The 24,269-nt window shown below is 37.5% G+C and overlaps 1 protein-coding gene across 2 annotated transcripts in view; it reads left to right on the top strand.

The window, feature by feature from the left end:
• RFTN2 (raftlin family member 2) overlaps window positions 1–24,269 on the top strand; it is a 55,470-nt gene that overhangs the window by 9,416 nt on the left and 21,785 nt on the right. The window contains exons 2-6 of one of the 2 annotated variants that reach the window (XM_019750750.2): window positions 605–742; window positions 6,193–6,376; window positions 7,950–8,064; window positions 12,107–12,380; window positions 14,796–14,999. In XM_019750750.2, coding sequence (XP_019606309.1) covers window positions 625–742; window positions 6,193–6,376; window positions 7,950–8,064; window positions 12,107–12,380; window positions 14,796–14,999 — 895 coding nt within the window. In that variant the 5' untranslated portion in view covers window positions 605–624. The remainder of the gene's footprint in view (window positions 1–604; window positions 743–6,192; window positions 6,377–7,949; window positions 8,065–12,106; window positions 12,381–14,795; window positions 15,000–24,269) is intronic. The other variant, XM_019750748.2, reaches the window with a different exon arrangement.

Genomic DNA, 24,269 nt, shown 5'->3' with positions numbered 1-24,269 from the left:
GCTGTAAACAACACCATTTGTTCCTTCTCCCAAAGAATTAAGAAAGAACTGATGGTGGTTGGGGAGCTAAGAGCAAGATGGTTTGCAGCTGCTGCTAACCGCCTGTTCTGTTCAACTTCTAGCCAAAACAACCACCACCTCCCCCTTAATTTCCTGTGTTTAAAAAGCCATAGAGCCTCTGATATTACTGCCCCAGTGTAAGGACATTAAATCAAAGGCTTGGCCTCAAACACTAAGCGTATCATGGAGACGTAATTACTCACTCTGGTGAGCACTGATGAAACTTCCTCACTCTGTGTGCAGGGCTCTCCCCTTCCTCACATCTCTAAGCTGAATCGGCCTTCCCATCTCATTTCAGTACAGTTTAAAACATTAAGAATCAAGGGAATTACATGGAGGAAAGTTCTCCATAAAATTCCCAGTTTATTTTTCCTCCTCTTGCTCCTGGGTTTACCCTTCTTGACTGACGCTGGTGTGTTTAAAGCAAGTCCTGACGTAGGAAAGAAGCACAATTTGTTAATGGAGTGAACCAGGGTCCCCCTACCACTGTCCTCCTCCTGTCCTCACTAGTGAGGAAGACTTGGATCCTTTCTCTGTGTCCTAGGATGCTGAACGCTGTCTAACATGGTCGGGCCTAGACCTAAGAAGGCTCTGGTCTGCAGAATCCCTGGAGTGACCCAGAGCAGAAGTCACAAACCAACGAGACATGGGCCATATTCAGCCGTCAGACAGGTCTCACTTGGTGTGCACAGAATTAAAATATTTGAATTAACTGTCAGTTTTAAAGATTGAAAGAGAGGAAGTGGAAGAGGGTAAAAGGGGTCAAATATATGGTGACAAAAGGAGACTTGACTCTGGGTGGTGAACACCCAATGCAGTTATATAGATGGTGTATTATACTCGTAGAATTGTACACTTGAAGCATAGAATCTTATTAACCAATGTCACCCCAATAAATTTAATGAATTTTTTTTAATGGAAAGATATTACGTAAGAATCTGGATTTGGAGGGCTCATGTTTTACAGTCAAAGCAACTCCCTGACGTGAATACAATTACTTATCCATGTCTCAGAGAGGTAAGGAACTTGTTTCAGATCACATGCCCAGCTAATGGCATAACCAGGGTTTGCACCCAGGGAATTTGCTTCTAGAGCCTAATATTCTTAGTGAGAATAGTGCATTGCCTCTCTAACAAAATAACCAATGGTTGTACAGCACTCACTACATGCCAGATGCTTTCTAGGAACAACTATTAATTTATTTAAAGCTCCTAAGGTAGATTCCATTATTATTCTCACTTTGCAGATAAGGAAACTGAGGCACATGGATGCAAAAGTACCTTCCCAGGCTAGTCAGTGGCAAAGCTGTGATGTGAAGCCAGGCCATCTGGTCCCAGAGTCTATGCTCTAAAACCCTGCCCCCATGAGCACCCTGGAGCTCTGTTAATTGAATATGTAAATGTTACATCCAATTTTTCATTCAGTTGGTCTTTCAATAAGTATTTCTCAAGCACTTATCATAATTGTAATGTCTATCCTGAGTGCTAACTATCAAAAGACACAGACCTCCAGATAGGAGAATATGCACACTTGAGACAGTTGAATAATTAACATAAAGCACTGCGCCCAAAACGAGCATCATCATCACACAAACTTATGTTAAGATATATTTATTAGTAGTACTGACGTACAATTTTTTTTCTCCCTTTGTAGCTTTTCTGCCTTTCTCAGTTTGTAATTCTCCTGAAACTGTGTGTGTGTGTGTGTGTGTGTGTGTGTTTCACACATTAACATTTCTTTTGCACTGAGTCTGAAGAAATAACTTTACTGAGAATGCAAGAAGAGGTGGATAAAACCAGAAAAGCTGGATTTATTCCACTGACACAGAATTTCTGACATCACCAGAGAGTGAGGTATTCCTTAGAAATGCGTTCTCTACCCGAACAGGGACCTCTTGAAGCACCAATATTCTGTTATAGCTATCTCCTTGGTGATTATTTTTAATGCGTTACATAACTCTGCCTTTGAAAACCATGTTCTAAACAATACAATAGAGGGAATGGCTTTCATTATCATTATCAGTTTGGACCAACGAAGTGTGGAAAGCCCTCTAAGTGACCCCAGACTGTAAAACTTTTATAGTTCTTTTATCTAGTTTATAATTCATTTAATTCCCTCTATTGTCATCTCTCCCCTTTGCTATTACCATTGTGTCCCTAGTACTACTTCTAACTCAGTGGGTCTCCTCCAAACCTCTACCAATGGCTTGGCATTGAACACGAGATGCTTTTAAGCATACACACCCACAGAATTAAATAACATTGAATCACACAGACAGAAAGTTGTGCACTGTTCAATTCTTTTTCAGCCTTCCCATCAGTTTAGAGTTAATATGTCTTTAACACCTAATGATTAATTTTTCTTTTCAACAAAGAGCAGAGCTGTGGGTCAGAGTTTTTGGCATGTAACAGTATCTAGCTAGAATCTAATAAGTGTTTTCCCTCATTGTACTTATTTGTATAGAAGTTGATTCTGTTTTGATGGTTATGTGAAAGATATAAATTCTTTTTGAAATAAATTTCAGTTTATTACCAATGTACCCATTAAACTATGGCTTACTATTTTCTTATCACTTAATAATTTTATTTTTACTAACCACTAAGTAATTTTATTTTAACCATTTTGACTGTCCTAACTATTTTTAAGTGTACAGTTCAGTGGCATTAAGTACATACACATCGTTGTGCCACCACCACCACCATCTATCTCCAGATAACATATAATCTTTAATGATGAAGGTGGTATTAATATTCTGGAACTAAAATAGTCAAATACAGTTGACTCTTGAACAACACGGTGGGTAGGGGCGCCACCCCAGCAGTCGAAAATCTGCATATAATTTTTGACTCCCCAAAAAACTTTACTAATAGCCTATTGTTGACCCGAAGCCTTACTGATAACATAAACAGTCACTTAACACATATCTGTACGTTATATGTATTACACACTGTATTTTCACACTACAGTAAGCTAGAGATAAGAAAGAAATCATAAGAAAGAGAAAATACACGTACAGTATTTATTGAAAAAAATCCACACATAAGTGGGCCCACGCTGTTCAAACCTGTGTTGTTCAAGGGTCAACTGTAATATTCCTCATTGCTGAGCATCTGGTGAAAATACAGAATAATTGAAGTATTTTCAAATATTCCATGTTTAATAACATGTGCCCCTTTGAACTCATGAAATTCCTTTTATGAGTGGGCAGTTGCACTGCCCCACTTTCTGGGATGGTGGCAAGATACAGAGAACAGGCAGAACATGGGGTTGCCTAAATCACTCTGAACTCTGAGCCAGGGCTCCAGGACAGAGGACTTTTCCCAGCCTTGAGTTCTTGATTTCCTGGGGTTTCCTTCTAAGCAATGGTTCCAGAGTAGACTGAGTGAGACAGTGTAGGACTTAACAGTGACTCAGAACCAGTTGTGAGGGAAGCAAGGCCAGCAGGACCCAGAAACTCTCCCAAACCAGCAAGTTCATTCTTTGTCTGTGACGCAGCCCCTCTCCCCCACATTTCTCTCCCGATGGAGCTCATTACACCCAATATAGCTCCACCTCTCATTGCTTTTTACCTCATTGGCAATGTGGTTTTTCTCATTGTAATATCATTCATTTCTGGAACATAAAGTGGGGCCTGAAGCTAGAGCTTTCCAAAGTGAATATAACCTTTAACTCTACCTGGTTGGATTCTCACTCGGTTCTTGACCACCCTCACTTTTATGATCAAAAGAACAACAATTCTACGACACTGCCTGTGTGCTCTTTCCCTGTTGTGTCTCTCTCCTACAAGGCCTAGATAACCTGTGCAGTTGCTGCTGAACTTACTAACCTAACTGTTTTTATTTCCGCTAGCTACCGTGTTTCCCCGAAAATAAGACCTAGTCGGGCAGTCCGCTCTAATGCGTCTTTTGGAGCAAAAGTTAATATAAGACCTGGTATATTACATTATATTATATTACATTAATTATATTATATACTATATTAATTATATTACATTACATTACATTACATTACATTACATTACATTACATTATATTATATTATATTATATTATATTATATTCCTGGTCTTATAGTAAAATAAGACTGCGTCATATTAATTTTTGCTCCAAAAGATGCATTAGAGCTGATGGTCCGGCTAGGTCTTATTTTCCGGAAACCACAGTAACCTTGATGGCCTTCCTTCCTTTCTGCAATAATTTGACCTCTTAGTTCCCCTTATGAATAGTTTTTCCAACTTAACATAATGACCTAGGAAAATGTGAGGCATAGAAAGAGTCATAAGGTAAGTTCCTTGTTTTTAAGGAATTCTCAGTCTAACAGCAGAGACAAACATATAAACAAGTAATTAGTCATCAGACAGTCTGCTAAGGGAACTAGTAGAATGCACAGCACAGAGGAAGGAGCGATGAACTTAGGCTCGGGGAGCAGGGAAGGAAACGAGGTCTGGGAGCATAAAACAGCGTGGGAGGCTCAGGAGCTCCAGTAGTTCAGGTCTGCCCAAGCAAGACCCACGAGAAAAAGGAGGCCGAGAGTGAAGGCTGAGGAAGTAGGCAGAGGCCAGACTAGAAAGAGTCTGTTGTATCACGTGAAAGCATTTCCACTTTCTGCAATAAGCAATGAGGATCCATTAAAAGACTGCAATTTTTTAAAAACTTTGTAGGATTAGTATATAGTTCTGAAAGTAAGTTTAGGCTGTGTTTCCTTACTCAGTCTTAACAATTTATTCTATTTTATAGTTTTCCAGTGCCTTTGTTTGGAAATCAGCGTTGGTAGTGAAAATACTGAAAAATAGTAAAAACAAATGACTCACAGAGTGATGGCCACATACCAGGCAGAACAGGGCCATTTTACTATGAAACCCAGCTGTATCTTCAAAGTCTAGGATCATTCTGTTTTTATTCCTATCATAATGATGAAGAAAATATATTGTAAATAGATTAGTTTAAATCCAAAAGAGGATGAAAATTTGAGGAAGTGGATTTGTCCTGGATTATATAACTTTTCTATTGAGTGATATATTTTCATTTGAGAAGTTGGTATGAGTACCCACTGATGGTGGATTTCTGTTCCATCACGTGGATATTAATGTAAAAGGAGGTGGGGATTTCCTCTGACCCTTCTTCCTCGTCTGTTTCTTAACCTCCTTCCTGTGTTCAGGCAATTAGCAGCAGTTCTTTGCTGGGCGCCACTGACCACACTGACAGAACCCAACAGCCAGCACTGCCCAGACCTGGAATGCATTTCACATTTTGTTACTCAAGAGATACTCAATTTGCAGGTCTATTTCTAGACACTAATTCTTGATTGTTTTCCAGAAAATCAGAAATATTGTTACGGAAGACAAAGTTGTTCCTTTAATACTACTGGGACATTAAGAACATTTTCCCAAGCAACACACCCTTTTCCTTTTACTAAAAACTGTACAGATTGTACTATTCTATAGTTTCTACAGATTTACTCTGCTTCAAAGGATAGTTGAGTTGCATATCAACTTTGCATTTAAATTTCTTCTAGACTCAGAATTCTTACTTATTAGGAAGAACTTTTGGATACCTTTACTTTTCAATCCCTTTCCTCAAGCATTTTTATAAGTGCCATAAGAAATCTTATTTTTAGTTTCCCAGATAAACTTAAAACATGGTGCTTTTGAAGTGTCATTGGAAATAACAATTCTTGCTTAACAAATACCATTTCTTCCATTTTTTAATTTTTAGATTTGTATGAATTTTATTCTTAAGAAATTATGCATCTCATCTTGTTCAGAATCATCAAAACCATTGGCTCTTAATATTGTTTCTCTTATATATGTCATCAATATCTATTACTGGAAATATAGTCAAATGAAATCCTAAAAATAAAGAGGAAAAAAAGCTGCGTTAATTGAAAAAACAAAACACATAAGGCATTGTATTTTTACTTTAAAATATATTGGTAATACTGGGTATCTACCAACTCATAAGGTTCTTGTTGCTTTTTTCTGAAATTAATTTAGAAATGTATAATATACATTAGTATATCTTTGTTTGAGATGAAATCATATGGATATCTTGCCTCTTCATTAGTATATCACGCAGAAATAATGTATAATTCAATTTCGTAATGTCCAAATTTCTCTTTGCATTTGTTATTTCAGCTTCGCCAAACCCAGAAGTCATCAAGATAAATTCAATTCCAGATATAGTAACAAAAGTGGAAGATTACTATCTTAAAGGATATATTGTTGGGGCTATTCATCCTGTTATACAACCTGTGCGGCAGCGAAAACACCTACCTGCAAGTTACCTATACAGGGTGGTGCTATCACGCTTGAAATTAAGGTAAGCCTGCTGTTCAGTAAAACAGTCATACTAAGAAGCTACTGAGAGTGACAGTTTTCTTTGTCTAAAAGTACAGAAAGTCTGAACAGGTGATGGAGATAAAGGATATTAGGGGTTTTGGTTTAAGGCACATTTTCCAGCGGTTGAACCTAGATTGAGAGAAGGAAACTTACGTTTCCTTCCTTAAAACTCATCGATTTTAGCCCCTTGCAGACAAACGGTGAGGTCTTGGTAAGGATGTCAGTGAACAAGCGAAAGGAAAGCAAACTCAAGAAAGAAGTCCCTGGCAGTTCCTGTAGCAACTTCAGCAGATGAGGGAGTAGCAGTTAGCTACAAGTCCTGTCACAGGGCTGAAAGCTGACTAGACCATTGAAGTCTACTGTCATTGAACATTTTTTTGAACTGTCCTATATTGTTTTATTGCTAGGGGCAACAGACACTGAGCTCTACCTTCTATACAGTTCATAGCAGAAAGGCCTACATGACAAGTTCTCACAAAGTGGATAAACCTCATCAATTTTTTCCAAAAAACTAGGATGTAGAAGCCATCCATTTTAGTTTACTTTTTAAATAATTTTTTTTAAGTAGCTACTTTCCCAAACAATACTGCAACCATTTTCACCAGCCAAGCTTGTAAGTTTGATAGTTTTGAAAATACTGTTGCTCCTTCCTATGAAGAATTAAAAGAACCAGACCAACGTCTTTGATTAACACATCACATTTTTTACACAACTCTTCAACAATATCAAAACTATCTCAAAGTCCAGGGTAAAAACTGTATTTTCTCTTTATAGGGATGAACTAATAATCAGTCACTATAGCTATGAAAGGGCTATGCAGAGAAGGAAAAATGAAATAAGAGGAAAAGAGAGAAAACAAGGAAATTGGAAAGAAAAAAAAAAAGGTTTTTAAAAAATTCCAGGTGTGCTTTTAAGGGACACTGTCTGCTACTGAGTAACTGCCTACTTATCGATGTCTGACCTCCCCGGTGTAGACTTCATGCTGTGCAGCCTCAGCAGATATTTACTAGTTCAAACATTACTAAATAAACATGCCATTTTATCACACAGTAGTAATACAGTCTTTATAAGCCATGTATACATTAGCATTTTTCTCTTTGAGCATTACTTCAAGTAGACTTAGTAGTGCCCTGATAAGGCTAAGAATAAGTAAAAGGTAAAGGTCAGAAAGGAAGAAAAAGGAAAAATACAGGACAATATTTATCTGCATTTAAATCGGATTTTCACTTGTGCTTTTATACAATAATGAGGTATAACAATGATCTAAAATCATTTCTCATAATTTTATTAAAGCAATAGACATGAAGTTTTTCTTCCATATTAAATTAGAAATTAAATTAATAGAAGTTTACATTAAGGAAATTTAAATTAATAAAAGTTACTGTGTTTTTCTGGTCTTATTACATAAGAAGACAACCATTTGACTTGAAATAACAAAACCAAAAAAAAGATTGCCTTGACCTTATTTTTGAGTAGCTCACTTATTTTTACATGAGCATTCTAGCTTACAATCAGCAGTTGGCTTCCAACCATGAACATATTCTCTGTTACAGCCCGAAGCATTCGGCATCACCCACTGGACAAAGACGCCCAAGGCTTGTGATTGAGGAATGTCCTCTAACTTATGAGACACAAACAAATGATGTAGCAAAAGAACTGATAGAAAAGGTACTAAGTGTATATATTTTTTCATGGTATATTGAGAAGTATTTGTTGTTTCTTCCTTACCAATTTCCTTTCTTGTTTAAAAAGAACAAGGAAATAATAGGTGACTTATTCTACCAGAATTTAAAACATATTGAAGCACACATACCAATTTGTACAGACTTAAAAACAGAAATACAGGCCAATGGAAATGCCAGAAATAAATTTATACACATACAAGAAATTTCATAACAAACCTGATGACATAAAATGGGGGAATAATCATTACTTAATAAGTGCTGCTGGGAAAGTGGGCAATTGTTCTGTAAGAAACATATTCCATACATTTCAAATGAGGTAATTTTTTTAAGTATAAAAATTCTGAAAGAAAATGAAAGAGTAGACATATTCAATTATAAATAGATTGAGAAGTTCGACTTTAATATATAACTTATATACTAGGAAAACTAAGCTTTAAAAAAGAGAATCGGGGAAATCTGCAATAAATGTGTCCAATGGGAGCTTGGTTTTCAGAATCATATGAAATGAATACAAATGCATCAAAGTGATGTTCAGTCTTTAATGGACAGAATCTATGAACAATGAATACAAAAGGAAATACAAATAATAAAGAGACATTTGGTGGATGGTTCAACCTAACTGATAGTTTTTAATGTAATAAAAACTGAGACTTAATACATTACCAATATTTACTGAGAAATTAAACTAAAAGTATTAAATCCAGTGTTGGAAGAGCTTTAAGAAAATACTCATATATTGCAACTGACATTTTAATAAGTGAGTACAGTGTTCTTGAGTATCAATTTGGTGATAAAAATCATCCCGTTTTATTTTGTGACCCAGTTATTTCCTCTTTAGGAATCTATTCCAAGAAATTAATTGAAAATAGAAAAAGTCACTTTCATACAAAGATACTTTAATCAACAGTGAATAAAGGATCAAATTCTCAATAATTAGAAAACTGAGAAAAAGGCAGAGGTATATCGATACAATGGAATATTTTACGGGCATTAAACCTGACGATTATATTATACTGACTGTCAGGATAGAAAAGTCTATACAATATAATCTAATTGAAACTTAAATGAGGGGTGGCCAGTTAGCTCTGTTGGTTAGAGCACATGCTTTTAACAACAAGGGTGCCAGTTCAATCCCCACATGGGCCACTGTGAGCTGTCCCTTCCACAACTAGATTGAAACAACTACTTGAGTAGGAGCTGATGGGTCTTGGAAAAACACACTTAAAATAAATAAAAGTTTAAAAAAAGAGAGAGAGAAAGAAACTTAAATGAAAAATTGAACACTATATGTATATCGATTAAAATCAAGAAAAAAAAGTTACATTTATAAGTATTCTAAATTAATGGGATTTTATGGTGAAAGTTTTCTTTTTAGTTATATTGACATATTTGTAAGGTTTTAGCTTTTATTTAAATGAGTACAACCAAAAACACCTAAGACATTTCCTTTCAAATAAGAAACTGTGATGTGACAACAGGGATGGACCTAGAGGGTATTATGCTAAGTGAAATAAGTCAAAGAAAGACAAATACCATGTGATCTCACTTACATGTGGAATTTAAAGAACAAAATAGTGAACAAACAAAACAGAAACAGACTCATGGATACAAAGAATAAACTGATGGTTGCCAGATGGGAAGGTTGTTTGGGGGCTGGGTGAAAATGGTGAAGGGATAAGAAGTACAAACTGATTGTTACAAAATAGTCATGTAAAGCAAAACATAGGGAATATAGTCAATAATATGGTAATAACTAGGTATAGTGCCAAGTGGGTACTAGATTAATCGGGTGATCACTTCGTAAATTATATAGATGTCTAACCACTACACTGTTCACCTGCAACTAATATAAAATAATATTGAATGTCAGCTGTAATTGAAAAATAAAAACAATAAAAAGAAAAGAAACTGTGAAACTTGTTCACTGTTTCTGTTGTTGTTCCCAAGCTGAAAATGACCATGTGTGTAAGATTATCTGTGGTTTGAGCATAGCCAGTTATAGCTGCTAATGATATTTCCCATTTAGGTATAAAGTCTCCATTCAATAAGGTTTTTCAGGAACAGTCTTTGACACTACATTTTTATAAACAAGGTACACATACTGTTTACTACTACTATTCTAGGAAATTTCCATTTATTTTTTTCTGGGAATAAATCCACTCCAGAAAATTTCTTTAAAAACAAAAATGTAACTACCAGTTTAGTCTTAACAGATCCCCATCAGAACTCCTGTTTTTGCATTTGACTTCCTGGACACAGTTAAATATCTATTTAAACAGGAAAGTACTGTTATTTAAGCAATTAGAGTAATGGGGATATTTCATAAAGAGGAAAGCTTCAGGAAACATAGCACATGAAATATTTGAACATTGCCCCGCATGTGAACAAGAGCAATAGTTGAATGCCAAATGTTATTTTTGAACGGCTGCCTCATATAAAGAATTGATTGTAGAACAGCTAGTTTTTAAGTCGTTTTAACATTATATCAATGTTTGCTCTATGTTTAGAGTTAGTGTACAAGTGTTTTTCCTGAGATTTTTAAATAATAACATTAAAAAAAATCAATCTTCCAACTTAAAAATGGGAAAGACTAATTAATATACTCTATTTATAGTTGCCAGACTTTTCCAGATAAAACTTTCTAGGAATAGAAAAAGCCTTTGGCACTTTTTCTCCCGAGTCAGCTAATAAGACCTAGAGAAAGCACTGGCAATAACTTGTTTCCACCTGCAGAATGCTATGCCTCCTTACAACCTCCCTCTCCTATCCCCGGACACTGATACAAAGGACAATTTGTGATTATTTTTAAGACTTCGTGCATTGTTACAATTTTAATATGTTAATTTATAAGAGTAAATGACATTGTGTCAGCATAGTCCTTTGTCCCAGCTGCACACACCCACACCTTCTGTCCCTCTCAGAATTCTCCTCATCGCTGGAAGCTAATGCAGTCACCCTCTTTCTTGGACATTGTTCTCTGGTTTTGCCCCAGTTCTTCCTGGCCTTTCTCATTCCATTTCGTTTCTGACTATAAATGTTTACATTTGCAACTTCCATCATAAGTCATTCTTCCCCTCCCAATGTTGAAATTAAGCATTTAATGTAAATGTTAAAGCAGTGACTATGTAAAAGATGTTGCCATTTCTTTATTTTAACTTATTTAATGAGTACTTACAGTGCACCTGCAGAACGCCATGTATAGGTACAAAACATTACAATACAAAGAGGAATAAGACAGAGTCCTGCTCTCAAAAGAATTGCCAGTTGAACACAGAGGAAAGACATGGACACCAGAAGAGCAAAGAAATGAAGCAAATGCAGAAAAAATAACTACCCTTAAGGTCTGAAATTATTTCCCTGGCATTAGGTCATGTGCTTCTGAATCCCATTCTTTAACTGATAAGATTGAATCTAATCATGTTTATTTGGCCCAGATAGGAGACAACAGAATCAAGATATAAGCAGATCAGAAAGCTTCCTAAGAGAGGTAGTATGAATTAGGTTGACGCATTATATTAATATATACACAGTTGTCAATAATTCATATTTTAACATCTTTCTTTATCCAGATCAAACAAACAATACTGTATTTTATATTTTGCTTTTAAATTAATGTCTGTCTTTTTTATTAATTAAGATTTGTTTGGTGATGTTATTTTAGAGAATTTTTTGGAATCGTTTTTAATTTTACTTCAACTGGAGAGACCATTGCTAATGGGTCTGCAAAAATCATAGAGAATTATTAGTTCTTCCCAAATAGCAACCTTTCAAAGAAAAATATGAGTCCTGTTTTCATCATTTCTGAAGTGTATTAGTTCTGTTTGAAGAAACCACAGGACTAGTGTGCTGTAGTCTTAGGAGTAGTGCTATCTTGGAGGTTATCAGTTTATGAATGGGTCTTTAGTTACTGGCAAATTTACTCTTTCTTCTAATGGATTTCCTCAAAAAGCTTAAAGGTTAATTGATAAAGTCATCAATATAAACGAAATTCATATTTTGTTCTACCATCTCTTTTTAAACCTCAGATTAATGTAGCTGCTAAAAAAGGAATGAGATTTGTTGGATTCATATCACAGCATTATCCACCATTCTGCAATGGAGCCAACCATGATGGAGATATAGAATCACCACTACATGTGAGACACACTTCAGATGAAAACTGCAAAAGTTGGAATGAAGGAACATTAAGTGGGCAATCATCTGAAAGTGGAATTGAGGAAGAATTTCATCACGAAAGTGGACAGTGTCAAGTGGAACAAGATGGCAGCCCCAGTTCCTCTAAATCAAGAAAGGGAGAAGGTAATAGACAAGATGATAAGAAATAGATACATATTAAGTTAAATTTAGTAAAATAAGTTTTGTGGTTCTTTTTTTAGAAATATGAGGCAATTTCTAAAGGTTATAAAACTGAATAAACTAATATAAACTTGTCTTGATTTTTTTAAAATTATTATAGCCAGAAATAAGGTAGGTAAGATAGTTTTTCAGTTGTTCCCAGCCATTGTTATACAATGCCATCCACATACTGAGTCTTTCTGTTGAAATTTGCTTTCCATCTAGTCATTCACCAAATGGAGGCTGTGCATATATACCAAAAAAGTGATTCTGTAAAGTGATTCTGTATATATACCAAAAAAGTGACTCTGCAAAGAAAGCTGTTCTGAATTATGTTTGTCCTTGTAAACAATGTGTGAGAATTTTTAGTTTTGGCCTTTCCCATTTCGTGGATGGTTTTCACCCTTGAAGTTAACTGGCTTTCTTTGATCATCAATTAAAATATGAAAATGACACATCATGGTGAAACAATTAATAAGACAATAGTGTCTGCATCCTAAAATATCTTTAAACAATAGTGTTATTTTGTTTTTCCAACTAGTAACTCCTTTGAAGAAACTGAGAGTATTTTATTCATGTTTTTGGACTGTCCAAAGTTTTCTGATACCTTAACAGGCATGCTTTAAAAAGCACTATTACAGAATATAAAAGACTATGTATACCTTAGAGTTAAGAGCTGTGGAGTAAGATTGCCTCAATTTATTTATAGAAAGGAGGTTGTTGTAAGAAGTAGAAAAGAGATAGATGTATACAAAGTGCTTAGCCCAGTGCCTGGTACAGAATAAACTCCGTATTAAGTTAGTTACTATTAGCTGATCCTGTCATCAGTGTTGGGTCTGTAGCTGCTCACACTGGTCGCATGTGCTTTCTGGGTTGTGGTGAGATGTGCTTAACATCCTGTACACGACAAAGACCTATTTGGCCACAGTCAGCACAATTTCCTTAAGAAAACCAGGAGCATTTCCCAACTCACCATCTCACCCATCCTCACCACCACCACCATCTCCTTTCTTCACCAGTTCCCTAGCTAACCACCACCCTGATTTTCCTGCAGTGTAAAAAAATGTAGGAGTGTAACGGTAAACAATGGTTGTTGGACCTGTGGTCAGAGAGCTAGTTACTATCTTCCATTCACTGCTGCCTTTAAACTGCTGGGTCCCTTCCTGAACTTGATTAGATCAGGTGTCTATTTCCAGTACTTGAAGTTCTAAACCCAATACGCTACCTACTTGATTTTTTTTTTAATTTATTGGGGTGACAACTGTTAGTAAAATTACATAGATTTCAGGTGTACAATTCTGTATTACATCATCTATAAATCCCATTGTGTGTTCACCACCCAGAGTCAGTTCTCCTTCCATTTGATCCCCCTTACCCTCATCTCCCACCCCCCACCCCCCTTACCCTCTGGTAACCACTAACTATTGTCTGTGTCTATGAGTTTCTGTGCTACCTACCTGATTTAATTATCAATCTTCAGATTCCACTTTCTAAATAGTTTATTTTTAAATCATATATTTCTTAATAACTTTTTCTGTGGCAGTAGTTCTCAGAACCACTAAGAGGGGTAGGTGGAACAGACACACACAAAAGACTTCTTAGAGAATCTGATGAAATCCATGACTTAACCCAGAAAAATGCACATAACGCACATATCCAAATACTTTTGTCTATAATGCAAGTGGTGTTAGACTTCCTAAAACACAATCACAGATGTGGGTCCATAGGCCCCCAAGTTAAGAATTTGCCAACTTACAGTGAAGTAGAGGATATGACCCAGCAATTCTATGTCTAAATATGTATTCTAGAGTCACTCTCCAAGGAGACATGAAGAATATTTGTAATAATAAAAATTTGGAAATAATGTACATGTCCATCAACAGGAGAATAGTAAACTGGAATACTATGTAAAGTAAATGAATATGCTCTATAAAGTATTAATTATACTTCTAAAGCATAATATTGAACAAGAAAATTATAGATTGATATATATACTATGATACCATTTTTAGAAGCTATTAAATTGTAACACATTGTATATAATTTGAAGGTATATAAATATATATTAAAAGAATAAAATCTTGCACAAGAGTGATAAACACCAAATTCATTATAGTCGTAGCTATTTCTGGAGACCAGGATTAGGAAAGACTACATAGCAAGACTCAACTATATCCGTTTCTCATTGCTTTGAAAAAAGTCTGAAGCAAACATGGCACAATGTTAACATTTGATAAAGCTGAGTGGTGGTTAATTTTATTATCCTCTATGCTTGTGTATATGCTTAAAATAGCTCATGATTAATAAAAGATCTTAAGAATCTTTTCAGTGAAATTATAGTTTTCCCCTTTTTTCTTCCTTTTGAATGCCTATCCTCAGATAACAAGTTGTATACAGTCTTCAATGTCTTTGATGATGAATCAACCTGCTGGACCTATCAGGAGGGCATCCTGTCAGTGAAAGTAACAAGAAAAGGATCTGTCATTAGTACACTTGATGCCGATTGGCTGGAGCTAACTACATTTTATTATAAGCAAGGCTTGTCTTTAATTGATTCTTTTGTGTGCTGGGAAACATCTAAAGGTAAGTTTTATATTATGATATACTGATATCTAAAGAACTTGAGCTTGTGTCAGAGTTGGTGGAAATGTTTCTACCTCTCAAGTTCTGTGACTCAAAGAACAGATATTATTCCTAAGGAAATAGATTCTAATCATTAAACAGCTATGTAGTTTAATTTAAAAGTTTAATCATCTGGTGTCATAGAATTCTAATGTAATGTTTGCTGTTGGGTTGTACCTGTCAAGACTAGACAAACCACTGTGATCAATTAGTAGAATTTCCCTAATACAATGTACTGCAAATGCCCAATCAGGAAGCTGGTGATGGCATTTGATAGTTACTATCCAAATTTATTACATTATCCCAATTTTGGACACTACCTACCATGTACTCCAGTTTATACCTAACTCTATAATATGTCTAGAAAAGTAATCTTTGGTTCAGTAAATGATATTGATCCCATATTTATTTCTACTGTCCCCTTATCTTTCATGTTTCTCTAGCCTTCCCTCTTTTAGTTGTAACCATTCGTCTCTGTCACAAAAATAAACTTTCCAAAAATGACTTTCTAGGGAAAGTGTTTAAAAAAAAAAGATTAGTACTAAACTAAAAGAAAAATAGATAGTAAAAAGACTGGCTGGCCGGCTGGCGGCTCAGGTGGTTGGAGCGCCGTGCTCCTAATGCCGAGGTCACCGGTTTGAGTCCCACGTGGGCCAGTGAGCTTTGCCTTCTACAGTTAAGGTTGTGAACAACAGTTCTCCCTGGAGCTGGGCTGCCGTGAGCTGCCAGAGGTCGGCGTCAGTGGCTGGCATCTGGTGAGAACAGCTGTGAATGGCCAACAGATGACGCCTCAGCCCAGGGGGAGCGCAAGGCTCATAATACCAGCATGGGCCAGAGAGCTGTGTCCTACACAACTTGACTGAGAAACAACGGCTTGAACCGGAGTGGGGGCGGGGGAGAGGCGGAAGAAGGGGGGAAGAAAAAAAAGACTGGACGCATGAATGGATGGAAGTTATGAAAAAGCAAATCAGATGAGATCTCAATATACCTTACTATCGTTAAATTAGCCTAATGATACCTTCACTAATACAATTAAAGACTGGATATTTGAAATTATCAGGAGTCATGTTTCAGGAGCATCTGATTTAATGCTCCCTGGCATATGGCATCAGTTTGGCTCAAATAAACTCTTATAAAATTTTATTAAAAAAAGAGTCATGTTCCAGTAGATCCTTTTAACCAGCAACCAAGATTAAGGATCAAGCCCATCACAGCACCAGAAATACAGAGCCCTGCATAGTGCTTAGCACATAGCAGGCGCTCAATAAATACTTGTCATATTGTTTGGTTATTGGAAACTTCTTCCAAGTTGATCTAATAGGAAGACCATGGACTTTAGTATCAGACACACCTGGGTTTAAATCCTATGTTCTCTACTTATTACCTGTGTGATCTGGAGAAGTTGAGCTCACTGAGTCCCAGTTTCCTCAAAAGGGGATAAAAATACCCCTATTTTATTGTTATGAGGATACAGTATGTGCAAAGTGACTCCCACAGGGCCTCAACTGCTGTCTGAATTCATTTTCTGAGGTTACTTTTTTTTCCTGACACTTGTTACGCGGTTACAGTACTTGTAGCATGGATCCCATGTTGGGAGGTCGGTTTATGCTTCATATCCATATTTCTCTCCGCCCCCCCCACACCTCCTCCTTCTCTTTCTCTCCAAAGAGCCTAAGTTGGAGCCATTTCAAACTAACTGCTGAAGGAAAAACAAAAAATACTCCTTTCACAGTCTCTTTCAGGCATCCGTGCCTTGGGCCTTGCCCGGTGAAAATAAAATTAGCCACAGCAGTTGCCAGTTAGAGGATCTGTGGGGCTTTTGTTCTTGAAGCCTCAGAAGCTATTTAGAGAGCCCAGGGGGAGACTCTCTCCCTCTCAGCAGCTCTGGAATGTCTCATTAGACATTTTACATTGCAGGCCATGCCAAGCCCCTAACAAGCCACCTCGGTCTGTGGGGTCTGGCAGTTGGGTGTGTCACTCGGGACTTTCCTGGGAGTATACAGGGAAGCTGCATAGAGGAACCGGTGACCAATGCCTGTGTCACTGTGAGAAGCAAGTCAAGAGGAAGCAGGCCTGAATCGGTCGCTTTGTTCTGGGATATTTGATGCCTGACATCTAAAGCACACGGAGGACAATGCGTATTTTGTTTTGTCTTGCTTCCATCCTCTTCCAACCTATTATCAGAAGTCAGCCCACTATGAGGAACTGAAGTATAAAACCAGATAGTGCTCAGAAATCTAAATTTATTACTCCACAAATTTCATTTTTATAAAATGCCTTCCTTGAGAAACAGAGAGAGAAGAAAAAAAACTTTTAAAAAAGTTTTCTCCCTCGGCAGGGTCATGGTGGAAAAGCTATAAGGTCTGTGAAATTCCTCTTCAGTGCCCTTTCCCACTCACCCTCAAAGCCTTTTCTGCTTTGAAAAGCCCCAGAGGAGAGGCGCCCCGTCGCCCTCTCAGTGTTCTTGCACCAGAGGTTTCTCACTGCAGTGGGTTCCTGTACCTGACCTTTGCCATCACTGCTGGGCCTTTATCAAACCAACCCTCCACTGGAATCATTGCACACTTACCTGGGACTTGCACAGTGGGGTAAAAACCTCCAAGTCAATTGAGCCAACAAAGACACAACACTTTATTCTACCAGAATGGATAGAGATCCAGAGGGCAGCTGACATGAGACGAGATGGGCAGCTTTGCCCGCTGGTACAACACACACACACACACACACACACACACCCTCGAGGTGCCCACATTTCACTAACCTCCAAATGCCCCCATCATACTCAGAGCACAGTCTCTCCCACCTTTAGTATACCCACAGCTTAAGGCTACATTTTAATTCTTTATGAATTCTTTACAGATTTCACTTGCTATTCATTCCCATCTCTTCACCCCTATAAAAATGCTTTTGTGCAGTTGGCAGGGAGATGTATCAGAATGAGGGCGGGGGGAGAGTGACATTGAAACCTGTATTTATTCACTTCACATATATGTATATATGCCAGGCCCTACGCTAGGCATTTGGGTAGGTTTACAGCTGTGAGCAAAATGGATGTCATCCCTACTCTCGAAGAGCTGGCCACATGGATTCAGGCAGTCAGGCAGTAACAGGTGTCAAAACATATATATGTAATTTCAAAATCGAGAAAAGTATCGTAATGTCACCCCACAGGATAGCGTAATGGGAGCAACAGAGAAGAACCCACCTAGAGGGGTAGTCAGGATGTCCTGTCTGACTGAGACTGGAAGGCTGGGGAGGAGCCGGCATGGGACAGTCAGAGATAGATAGTTCTGGGCAGGGGAAACACCCCCGAATGTACAAAAACACTAGGTCAGGAAAGAGGAACCGGGAACAGGTCTCTGTCAGTGCAGCAGCCTATGCAAGAGAGAATGAGTCCCGACAAGGTGGGGAGATAAGCAGCAGCCACCCCACGCAGAGTCTTAGAATATGATAATGCAACAAGAGCCAACATGTATTTGTACTTATTATGTGCCAGCATTGTTTTGAACACTCTACATTTATTAATTCATTTAATCCCCACAGCAACCCTATGAGGTAGGTATGATTATTCCTCTTTTACAGGGGAGAAAACTAAGGCACAGAGATATTAAATAATGTGCCCATATTCACACAACTAGAAAGTGGGGGGCGGGTACCTAAGTAGAGTGTGTGCTCTTTAACCAATTTGCCATCCTGGCAGGAACTTTATTCCAAGTCATTCACTAAAAGTGTAAAGAACGAGTTATGACCTGATCTGCATTTTTTTAAAAGCCTCTTTGGCATCATTTTGGGAAATGGATCATAGAGGGCAAGAGTGGAAGTGGAGAGGCTGTTGCAACTTTGCAGGTGGAGATGGAGAAAAATAGACAGGCTGAGATTTGTTTTGGAGACAGAATGCTCATGAGTGAGATGCAGAAGAAGAGTTCCCCATGTGCCTGCGCTCCACTTCTCAGAGATGGTCATGGGCCCACCTCTAGGCAGTTTAATGCCAAAAATGATACTTGGACAAAAAATACTAAAATGGAATGTTACCCCTCCTCATGTTTGCAGGACTGTCAATGACATATCTGGCTGAAATGAATGTGTAAGATCACGTCTAGACAAGTAAACCATTCCCTGGGAATTCTTTACGCTTGTGCTTCTAAAAACCAAGGTCCACTTACCCGTGGCGTATGCAGCCTTGTGCCAGAGAGTACAAGTTCACAGGATAAACCTCCTCCTGGAGTGTCAATATTACTTTAAGATTGGGGTACGGGGGTGAGGAGAGGGCCGAGGGGAGAACATTATGTTTTTCAAATATGAGTATATTTGAAGATGATGCAAAGCTTGCATGGATTTTAAGATACAACAGTGGACTTTAAGGAAACCTTATTCTTGTCACAGTTGTTTCAAACTGTACCTGGAGACCATCCTTCACTGATACAAGTTGTACTTTCCTTGGCTATGCGTGGTACTTGGCTTAAAATTTTTTTGAGGGAGAGATCCAAGATGGCAACATAAACACTGTGCCTGCTTCCTTCCATGAACACATTAAAATTACAACTAAATTATAGAACAATCAACCTGGAGAACCACTTGAAGTCTGGCTGAAGTTTTATAACTAAGGATATAAAGAAGCCACATCAAAACTGGTAGGAGGGGTGGATACGCAAAACAGGCCCCAAACCTCCATGTGGGAGTTGAGAATCAGGAGGGATAACTCAGCCACAGAGGCGATCCCAAGAAGAGCAAGGGACACCAACCCCATACCAGGCTCCCCAGCCCAGAGTACTGGTACCAGGAAGAGAAGCCCCCACAACATCTGGCTATGAAAAACAGTGGGGATCCCAACTATCCAGGTGGGACAGAGGCTGCAGGAAACCCAGATGTCCTCTTAACAAGCCCACACACAGACTCTCTCACTGCCAGGCACTCACCTTGGGCTCCGGCGGAGGGATGGTGACTTGGGAGACATCAGAGGCAGACGGGAGGAGGGAAGGCAGACTGAGATGTGTGGCTTCAGGGTGGGGCTGGAGAACCATCACCATTTTCCCTGTGTGGAATCCTGCTCCCTTGCAGCCAGCAGGTGGACGCCATCTTTCCTGTGTTGAGCCCGCCCCCACACAGCCAAATCTGAATCTGATTGGTTTGTGAGCTTCACTGCTCCACCCTGCTGACCCACCCTACCCAACTCCCCCAACACCAGAAGCACTTTTTGGGAGCAAATAGCTCTGCCCACACTGCACTCTTTCTTGGAAAACTATCAGTGCCCACGGGCCCCAAGCAGGTGCAACTGGCCTCAGTGTGCTCTGAGACTTTTGCTGAGTAGCTCCAGGCTCAGCACTGGCACCAAACCAGAGTCTGCATTAACCTGTGATCTCAGTTCTTCCCACTCTAGTGACTCCCCGAGGCCCTGCTTCACCCAATTCGAGGCTTTATCAGTGGCTGAAACTTAAAGGAATTGGCAGGTGTGGGTGGAAAAAGGGGAAGGGATTAAGAAGTACAAATTGGTTGTTAAAAGTGGTTATGAGGATGTAGGGTATAGCAATAAGGAATATAGTCAATAACATTTTAATAACTATGTATGGTGTCAGATAGGTACTAGATTTGTTGGGGTGATAAATGGAAGTGGGTTGGGGTGCAAGGTGAAAAAGGTGAAGGGACTAAGAAGTACAAATTGATAGTTACAAAATAGTCATGTGGATGTAAAGCAAAGCATGGGGAATATACTCAACGATATGGTAATAACTGTGTATAGTGCCAGGCAGGTACTAGACTAGTCAGGGGGATCACTTTGTAAATTATATCAATGTCTAACCACTATGCTGTATACCTGAAATTAATAAATGAACTAATATTGAATGTCAATTGTCATTGAAAAATTAAAAGAAGGGAGGAAGGTGAAGCAGAATAAGAGGTCCAAATTTCCAGGTATAAAACAAATAAGTCGTGGGGATGTAATATACAGCATAGGGAATATAGTCAATTACAATGTGATATCATAATATGGTGTCAGGTGATTACTGGACTTACGAAAGTGAGAAGAAAGGACTTTAGTTTTTAGCTGAAGTATAACATACATATACAAAGTGAATTAATCTTATGTGTACAGCTGTTCAAGATGCAGAACATTTCCTTATACATCAATTAGATCGCACCAAAGCTAAAAAAAATCATCTGTCCAGGGAAGCTGGCAGCCGCCCCAGACTTCCAACCAGTGGTTGCACACACACCCTCCTGGGGTGCCTGGGGTTTGGGCCTCATCTGTGTCACTCTGGACCACCTATTTTCCATGAAGCGATGACATACTGGAGCTGTTGTAGAAGAAAAACTTCTAATTTCAATACATTCTTAGCCTGAGAGGGCTGTACAACAGGGAAACATGTGTGGACTGCAAAGGATGCTGAGGGGAAAGTTCCATGTAGACATGACTGGCATCAGATGGGGGTGAAGTCACTATTTCTGTGTGTGCTAAAAACTCACTTACAGAACTTAGTCAAGTAGTGGCAAGCAGTCCATTGTTAAATGTGCACACTGTATTCAAAGGAAAGAAGGAATGTCATCAAAATGTGAAATTATGGGGTGTACTTGATGTAAAGCGAGGTTATGTAACTATGACCGCAACAAAAATTGAGATCATCATGAGAAAAGCTGAACCTATGCAATGGGCAAGTCTGGAATTGCCTGCAACACAAAACCAGGAAAAACAAAAAGAACATACAACAGAATGAGCTGAGAGGGAATAAAAAGTCGTTACCTGTTTCAGAATCCGTAATATGTGCTTATGTGGTGGTTTGCTGCTGTAATCTTTTGACTTGTTTTGCTGTTATTGTTAAATCTGGCATTTCAGGGCAACAACAGATTCTTAAAAGCAAAAGTCAGTTGATCTTTTAATGCGTCCCATTTTCCTTTTGAGTTACCTAAGATTGATCATTCATTTCTCCTCACTAATAGAACTGTAGTGGTGTCCTATACTTAAAGAAGCTACAAATTAGCGCATAAACAGTTACAGTATTTCTTAGTGTTACATTATGTTAAGCTGAGAACTATAAAGTAACATTTGTTCACATCTTTCTGTTATTCCATAATTAGTAAAGCAAGATGGAATACCAAAATTTTAGTTTTTTCATGAGTTTGTGTTCCTATAAAACTTGAAAATCTTTAAGGAAGAGGTAGAGCTCTGCAGTTTTTTCCACTTGGGATGGTTACCTTCTGTAGGAGGTTTAATTCTGAGGCAGTATAGTAAGTAGTTAAAGAGGAATATATGCATTGATTAACAAATTAGAGTTAATTTACAACTAATTGAAATAAAAAACTATATCGGTACCTATATTACTTGCCAAGCAGTATGATTTAAGAGTATAGGAAACATGGAGCAGCCAATTGGCTCAGTTGGTTCAGTTGGTTAGAGCGCAGTGCTCATAACACCAAGGTCACCAGTTCGATTCCCACATGGGCCAGTGAGCTGTGCCCTCCACAACTGGAGTGAAAGCAACGGCTTGACCTGGAGCTGATGAGTGCTGGAAAAACACACTGCTCCCCAATATTCCCCAATAAAAAAAATTTTTTTAAGTATAAGAAACATTATGAATAAAAGTATAGAGGCAACAATTCGGTTAAAATTTACCATTGTATAAGACTAAGCAATAATGTTAACTATCTCTTTCCTGATTATTTATAAGGTCTTGCTATGTATGGTTTTATGACTAAATTATATCTGAATTATAGCCTACACCCTCTTACAATCTTTAATTATATAAAGAGAAATTAAATATATATCTGGCTTCCCTGATAGAAAATTATATCTATAAAATTATAGATTAAAAAGCTTATGGAAATACACTAGAATATCAGAAAACAATCTAAGTTTTGCTTTATGACAACTATCTATTACATGTTAAATAAAGTAGCGTAATTGTTTTGGAGGGTTTTTTTAGGCTTTCATGAACAGTTTGACAATTCTAGGTGATACAATTTTGATTACATATTGTACTTTATTAAATAGGTTTCACAGAATTAGATTGTTTATGCTAATTGAACCCATTAAAGGATAAGTTATTTTTGAGGTAGTGTAGAGCTCACGAAGAAAATGAAAAATAAGAAGTGTTATGAAGTCCAAAACTCTGGCAGAACTTAATAAGCTTGGGCATGAATTATGCTTAGATAGATTAAAATGATTATTTTCTTTTTTAAAAAATCATATGTCAATTATATCTCAATAAAGCTGGAAGGAAAAAAGAAATGCAAAAAAATAAAAAGGTACAGGATATTTCCAATATTCCAGAAGACCTCCTCATGACCCTTTCCAGTCAATATCCTCCCATCCAGAGATAAGCATTATTCCAGCTTCCACCACCATGGATTAATTTTGCCTGTTCTTGAACTTCATGTAGGCTGAAGCATAAAGTATGTAGTATTTTATATCTGGCTTCTTTTGCTCAACATAGTATCTCTGAAATGCATCCATATTGCTGCATAGCAGTGAGTCTTTCATTTTTTATTCTCATATAGGATTGCACTGTATGAGTCTACCACATCTTCTCTCTTTCAAACAAAAGAAATTTAGAAGTATTAGGGAACCCCAGTATTGAGAATAAGAAAACAGATGCAGAGCCACAAAACCTACGGTTCTCACATTATAGAATCCCCAAAATAAATAAGAGGCAGATTTTAAATAACTACATAGTTATCGCAGTATATAATTATTTTTTAAATTCGTACCCACATTCTGAAAAAGGACTTGGACCATATACATTTTTAAAGATGATCTAGTGATGTCCTGAACTTAAAATCAGAAACAGATTTGAGTCCTCTGGTCACTTTGGTGTGACAGGGGCCAGGACATTTAAAGGAAGTGGAAAATACACTGTAATTAGAAAACAAATTACAACTACGTAGTAAATTTAACTTGACTTGTTCTTGGAAACCACTCTGAACAACGTAAGTTCTTTGTGATATTCTGCTTTAACTGTGATATAAAAATAATAATATAATGATTTTCTCTTAAAGTTTATATCCTGTTAATAAAAATTAAAACTGAAAATTATATTGAAATTACTTTTGTCTTTTTTATATTTAAGCTTAGTAGAACATTTGAAAACTTTGTAGGCCTTTGTTATTTAGATTAACTGTCAACTTTGATGTGACATTGTGCTGTGTAAAAACCAAAATGTTTAACCAGCCCGCGACCATGGGAAAATTGTCTCCTATTGCAAAATTGGAGACAAAAGAACTTCCATAAAATCATTTTAG

The sequence above is a fragment of the Rhinolophus sinicus genome, linkage group LG01 (genome assembly GCF_036562045.2).
Source record: "Rhinolophus sinicus isolate RSC01 linkage group LG01, ASM3656204v1, whole genome shotgun sequence".
Lineage (NCBI taxonomy): Eukaryota > Metazoa > Chordata > Mammalia > Chiroptera > Rhinolophidae > Rhinolophus > Rhinolophus sinicus.
This window is presented reverse-complemented; position numbering and strand designations above follow the sequence as displayed.